Genomic DNA, 5971 nt, shown 5'->3' on the forward strand with positions numbered 1-5971 from the left:
GCTTGGGGGCCGGTGCCAAGGCATAGTGGATAAAGTTGCACGCTACAGCTCTCTACTAATGCACCTGGGAAAGCAGCAGAAGATGGCCCAAGTGCTCGGTCCCCTGTACCCACGTGGGAGGCCCAGATGAAGTTCCAGGCCCCTGGCTTCAGCCTGGCTCAGCCTCGGCTGTCACAGCCATTTGGGGAGTGAACCAAAGGATGGAAGGTCTCTCTCTCTCTCTCTCTCTTTGTTTTTCTGCCTTGCAAATAAATAAACAAATCTAAAAAAAAAAAAAATAGCCCGTAATCCTCCCATTCATAGGACAATGGAGCTGACTGGAGTTGGATGAGGTCATGATGGTGATGCCCACAAAGCCATTTGTGGTTTTGTAAGAAGAGGGAGGAGACGCTGAGCACGGCCACCCGAGACCAACCCCAGACACCAGACCCCACTCCCCGAGGTCCTGGCCACCACACAGTGAACCCCTGTCCTTAACAAGTCATGTGGTTTGTGGTATTTGGTTACAGCAACAGAGCATGGTTTTAGACAGGGTTTTGTTTTTTTTTTTTTTTTAAGATTTATTTATTTGTTTGAAAGGCAGAGTTAAAGAGAAGCAGAGGCAAAGAGAGAGAGAGAGAGAGAGAGAGAGAGAGAGAGGTCTTCCATCTGCTGGTTCCCTCCCCAGATGGCCACAGTGGTTGGAGCTGCACCAGTCTGAAGCCAGGAGCCAGGAGCCAGGAGCTTCTTCCGTCTCCCACACAGGTGCAGGGCCCAAGCACTGGGGCCCTCCCTTGCCGCCTTCCCAGGAGCATCAGCGGGCTGCTGGCTCAGAAGTGGAGCAGCCAGGACTCAAACCAGGGCTGCCATTCCTGCAGACTGGGGCTTAACCCATATGGATCCTCACAAGCAGTGTACCCACACTACCCCCAACCCTCTGAACAATTAAGCATGGTCCTCGACTCGATCCGCAGACAGCTGGGAGATGCCACCACGACTTGGCTGGACGCGGCCATCTGTGGAGACCCCGTGGAGACCCCTGTCCTGCTACTGAGCACCCAGCGCATCTCTTATGGCGGCCTCCACCCTGACCGTGCCGAGGATGGCCGGCGGCGCCACGGCACTCCACGGTCAGAGCCCGCTCCGGATGCTTCTTAGCCAGAGCAGAGTTTAGACGTCCTGTGGGATTCAGAGTCCCGGAGAAACTGCTCAGGATGGGCACAGTTGTTATGTATTGTTGGTTACGATAAAACTCTCGCTCCTTTGGAAAAACAAACAGACAAACAAACCAAAACCTCTTAGGGGCGAGCGGTGCAGGGCAGTAAGCTGCCATTGTGGTGCGGCCTCCCGTATGGAGCCCCGGCTGCTCCACTTCTGATCCAGCTCGCTGCCAATGCACCTGGGAGAGCAGTGGAGGATGGTCCAAGTGCTTGGGTCCCTGCCACCCACGTGAGAGACCCGGATGGAGCTCCTGGTTCCTGGCTTTGCCCTGGTCCATGGCTGGCTGCTGTGGACATTGGGAGAGTGAACCAGTGGATACAAGAGCTCTCTCTCTGCCTTCAAATAAATTGAATTTTTTTTTTTTTTGACAGGCAGAGTGGACAGTGAGAGAGAGAGACAGAGAGAAAGGTCTTCCTTTTTGCCGTTGGTTCACCCTCCAATGGCCGCCGCGGCTGGCGCGCTGCGGCCGGCGCACCGCGCTGATCCGATGGCAGGAGCCGGGTACTTATCCTGGTCTCCCATGGGGTGCAGGGCCCAAATACTCGGGCCATCCTCCACTGCACTCCCTGGCCATAGCAGAGAGCTGACCTGGAAGAGGGGCAACCGGGACAGAATCCGGCGCCCCGACCGGGACTAGAACCCGGTGTGCCGGCGCCGCAAAGCAAAGATTAGCCTAGTGAGCCGCGGCGCCGGCCAATAAATTGAATCTTAAGAAGTGGTCATGGATCTTAGGACCCGGGCACAGAGACGTGTCCCTGGTTTCACTAGAGCTACATTTGATTGTGTGTGGTCACTGTCACGCTTCCAGAGCAGGGAGGCGGGGGGGGAGGGGGGGGGGCTGGCGTCCCGAACAGGAGGCTGACTTCCGGTCTAGGCAGACCTGCAACTGTGCTTCCCGGTCAGAAATAATCCTCTCTGGGCCAGTGCTGTGGCACAGCAGGTTAACACCCTGGCCTGAGGCGCTGGCATCCCATATAGGTGCCGGTTCTAGTCCCATCTGCTCCACTTCCGAACCAGCTCTCTGGAAAGCAGTAGAAGATGGCCCAAGTCCTTGAGCCCCTGCACCTGCATGGGAGTCCCAGAAGGGGCTCCTGGCTTCAGATTGGTGCAGCTCCGACTGTTGCGGCCATCTGAAGAGTGGACCATTGGACGGAAGGCCTCTCTCTCTCCTCTCTCTGTAACTCTGACTTTCAAATAAATAAATCTAAAAAATATACATATAATCCTCTTTGTCACTCAGACCTCCATCTCAACACTACACCCATTCTACAGATGAAGCCCTAGAGGCATAGGACTTCACCCCACAGGGACCTGGAACTTTTAAACCACCGGCTTGGTGCTGGGCCCTCTGCTCTCGGCTGAGCCTCCCGATGGCCTGCCCCCAGTATGAGTGACTGGGCGCTGTCTCTCTGTGCCTTCCGTCCTGATGGATGCCCTTTCTCCAATAAAGCCTTAGCACTCCGCAAATAAATAAATAAATGAAATTAAACCAGCCGGCTCAAAGACCACATTGCAACCACCCCTCTAGGCTGGCTTCTCGGGGTCCGCAGGCCCCATTTCTACCTGCTCTGGAAGGCGTCCCGTTTCTGTTCACAAGAAATTCACTCTTGAGTTCTCCCCACCCATGACTTTTGTGGTTTTTTTTTTTTAATTTTTTGGGGGGCAGGTGTATTATAATAATTATATATATATACATTTTTAAAGATTTATTTATTTGAGTCAGTGATACAGAGAGGCAGAGAGAGGTCTTCCATCAGCCGGTTCATTTCCCAACTTGTCGCAATGGCCATAGCTGCACTGATCCAAAGCCAAAGCTTCTTCCAGGTACCCCAGACGGGTGCAGGAAGCCAAGGACTCGGGCATCTTCCACTGCTTTCCCAGGCCACAGCAGAGACTGGATCCGAAGTGCAGCAGCCAGGACTTGAACCCATGCCCTTTGGGATGCCGGCACTGCAAACAGTGGCTTTACCCACTAGGCCACAGCTCTGGGCCCAATAATATTTATATTACGCATGCTTGCAGCTCAGGGAAGGCCCAGATTTTATTCCAAGCAGACCAAGTCCTGAACCTTTCTGGATTCATTCTAGAGCTGCACCCCAATGCAGGGTTTTCCAGGCAGTTCTTAGACCCTCTCCAAGAACTGCAGATATCTCGTCTCACTTCACCCCATCTTCCCCGTGCAGACCTCATCATTCACAGGACTAGGGCTACAGGCCACGAATGGCCACTGTGCCCATAGGTGAACCCTTCTCCCACTGCCATCCAAGAACGAGGAGCCAGGCCAGGACCTCACAGGACGCAAGTTTATTAGAGGGGCCATAACCAGATGAGTACAGGGGCAGGCAGGGAGGAGGCAGGGCTGAGGTCCGGGAAGGGTGCAGACGGCAGAGTCCTGGTGGGCAGGCAGGCGGCGTTTATTCCGTGGGCTCCACTGCCCAGGAGACCCAGGCCTGGCTGGAGCCCCAGGCCAGGTTGGAGGCCCAGGCCATGCTGAGGGAAGGGCAGAGAGGACAGTGAGGGTCGCAGAGGGAGTGCAGAGCTCACGGATTCCCACTGGTTCCAACCCTCCCCCCCCCCCGGGCTCCCTGTGGCTGCTGTGCCCCACTTACTGTGGCGGGAGCCGGGGCCAGGTTCTGTCTGCAGGTGTTGGGGACAAGATGACGAGAATCTTCCCCTCAGGGAAACTTCTGACCACCGAGAGGCACTTGAAGCAGGGCAAGCACTCAGGGGGGGTCCGGGGAAGGTAGGGGAGTGGTGCCGGCTTGGTGCTGGGCAGGTTGGGCCAGCCCAGGAAGGGGCACACGGCGCAGCGGGGGTTGGAGCAGAGGGGGTCGCAGCGCGGGGACCAGGGGTAATGCACCCGCACCCCGACGTGGAGGGGGCACCGCTCGCGAGACCAGGCCCAGTGGTTGGGCTCACCGGCCATGACCTGGAGGTGGGGGGGACAGTGAGTGGGGTGCAGGCCTGGCCCCCCACCCCCAGCGTGCAGACCCAGCCGCACCTCCTCACAGCTCTGGCGACTCACGATGGCCCGGAAGTCCATGCGGGCCCACAGCTTGTCTCTCTGGTGCAGGAACCACCTCTTCTGATTGTACCAGTCTTCCCCCAGGGCCGATATGATAATCTGAACCTTGGCTCCCTGCAGGTCCTCATATATGTCGTTTGCGAGGAACCTAAATCCAGAGACGTGGGGTCAGGGAACAGAGGCCAGGCCGCTGCCCTCTCATCGTCCAACCCCAGCCCACCCCCGCCACTCACAGCGCCAGGAAGAAGTTGTCCTGGGTGTACTCGTGAAGCAGCAGGTGGGCGCGCTGGAAGTAGACCAGCACCATGGCCAGCAGGTACTGCGGAGACATGGGCAGTTAGAGTTGGCCCCTGGCCGCTGGCTTCATTCCCGCCCGGAGCGCTTGGGTGCAGGGACAGAGAGGGCCATCGGTGGGGAGGGGCTTCAATGTGGAAGGCAAGGGGGCCCCGGGAAAGAGCAGCGCTCCACCCCACGACCTCCCCTCAGGGGACCGCAGCCTCGACCCACACTCTGCCCCCTCACCTTGTCTGAATACTTGAAGCATCGGTCTTCGTGGAGGCAGTCCCAGATCCTTCTGTTCTCTGGGGTAGAGAGAGGAGACACAGGGGACCCGGTTTCCACGGCCGGCCTCAGACACGAGCGGCATCAGACGCACCAAGGCCCAGGCTGCCACGGAGCCCACGTCTTACTGACGGCCTCCCGCCTGCCATCCTGGGGGTGCCCGGGAGGGCGTGGGCAGGGGGTAGCCCTTTTCTGTGCTCACCTTTGGCCCTCCACTCCTCCCCTGCCAGCCCCACCACCAAGCCCGACACTCACCCAGCAGGTTGAGGAAAACCCGGAGCTGGCGGCGCTGGAGGAAGGGAAGGAGCCCAGAGTTCCAGTCTGGAAAGCCCCAGGCCTCCAGCCCCTCCTGAGAAGTCGGCATGGAGACCGAGGCAGGCACTAGGCTGTCACTCATCTCGAGGGGCGGGAGCAGGGCGACCTGCAGAGAAGACAGCCTCAGGACTCCACACCTTGGCCCCTGGGCCTCGCCCACGTTAAGGGATGGCAAGGCTGGTCCGCCGGAGACCAGGACCGGGAGTGCAGGGTGGGGAGGCAGAAGTTGGGGACCCAGAGAACGCAGCTGGGAGGATGCATAGGGGGCCCGGGACGCCAGAAAGAAGCAAAGAGGCGCTGGTGGTTGCGCACCGGTGCACCGAGCCTGGCCCGAGCCCCGCGCTGCAGCCACCGGCGGAGGCTTCCTAAGGCCAGGGCTGGGTCTGATCCCATCCGCAGGTGGGAGCAGCGGAAGATACTTTTTCAAAGGAAGTAACTGAGGCTGAGGCCTCACAAGCAGCTAAAGATGGAGGCCGCCCGCCTCCCAAAGCACCCACCTTTGTCGCGCCCCTTGGTGCCCCCTCCACCCCCACTCTGGCTCCCGCAGGAACCCTGGCTTACCTGAGCTCAGAAGGCGTCTGAAGAACTGCGTGCAGCCAGCAGCTTTTATAGTCCAAGGCCCGCCCCGCCCCTCCCTGCCCCACCCCGCCGCACCCTCGCTCCAACCAATCAGGCCTCTGCTTTGGAAGGGGAGGGGTTTGGCTCCACCTATGGCTTGCTTCTTGTAGATCCTGCAGCCACGCCCAGCGGCCCGCTCCCTCTGCCTCCGTGGCCTGCCCTCCGCGCCCCCCCGGACCCCACTAAGAGCCTGCTCCTGTTCCATTCCTGGGCTGGTCGCCGGCCTCCCCCAGGAAGGAAGCTGAGGGTCCC

At 59.0% G+C, this 5971-nt stretch overlaps 1 protein-coding gene across 2 annotated transcripts; it reads right to left on the minus strand.

The window, feature by feature from the left end:
• Nucleotides 1-3489: 3489 nt before the first annotated feature.
• Nucleotides 3490-5747, minus strand: SPDYC (speedy/RINGO cell cycle regulator family member C). 2 transcript variants are annotated; one of them, XM_089323946.1, is made up of 7 exons: nt 5663-5747; nt 5042-5207; nt 4748-4806; nt 4459-4544; nt 4202-4373; nt 3810-3904; nt 3490-3690 (listed from the first exon to the last, which is right to left on the minus strand). In XM_089323946.1, exons 2-7 carry the CDS (start codon nt 5181-5183, stop codon nt 3615-3617), a joined length of 630 nt encoding a protein of 209 aa, XP_089180072.1. In that variant the 5' UTR covers nt 5184-5207; nt 5663-5747; the 3' UTR covers nt 3490-3614. The 2 variants fall into 2 exon arrangements, with proteins under 2 accessions (XP_089180072.1, XP_008250015.4); XM_008251793.5 differs by having other exon boundaries at nt 3810-4129.
• Between the last annotated feature and the right edge of the window lie 224 nt (nt 5748-5971).

The sequence above is a fragment of the Oryctolagus cuniculus genome, chromosome 1 (assembly GCF_051225735.1).
Source record: "Oryctolagus cuniculus isolate XC-2025 breed Fujian yellow rabbit chromosome 1, ASM5122573v1, whole genome shotgun sequence".
NCBI lineage: Eukaryota > Metazoa > Chordata > Mammalia > Lagomorpha > Leporidae > Oryctolagus > Oryctolagus cuniculus.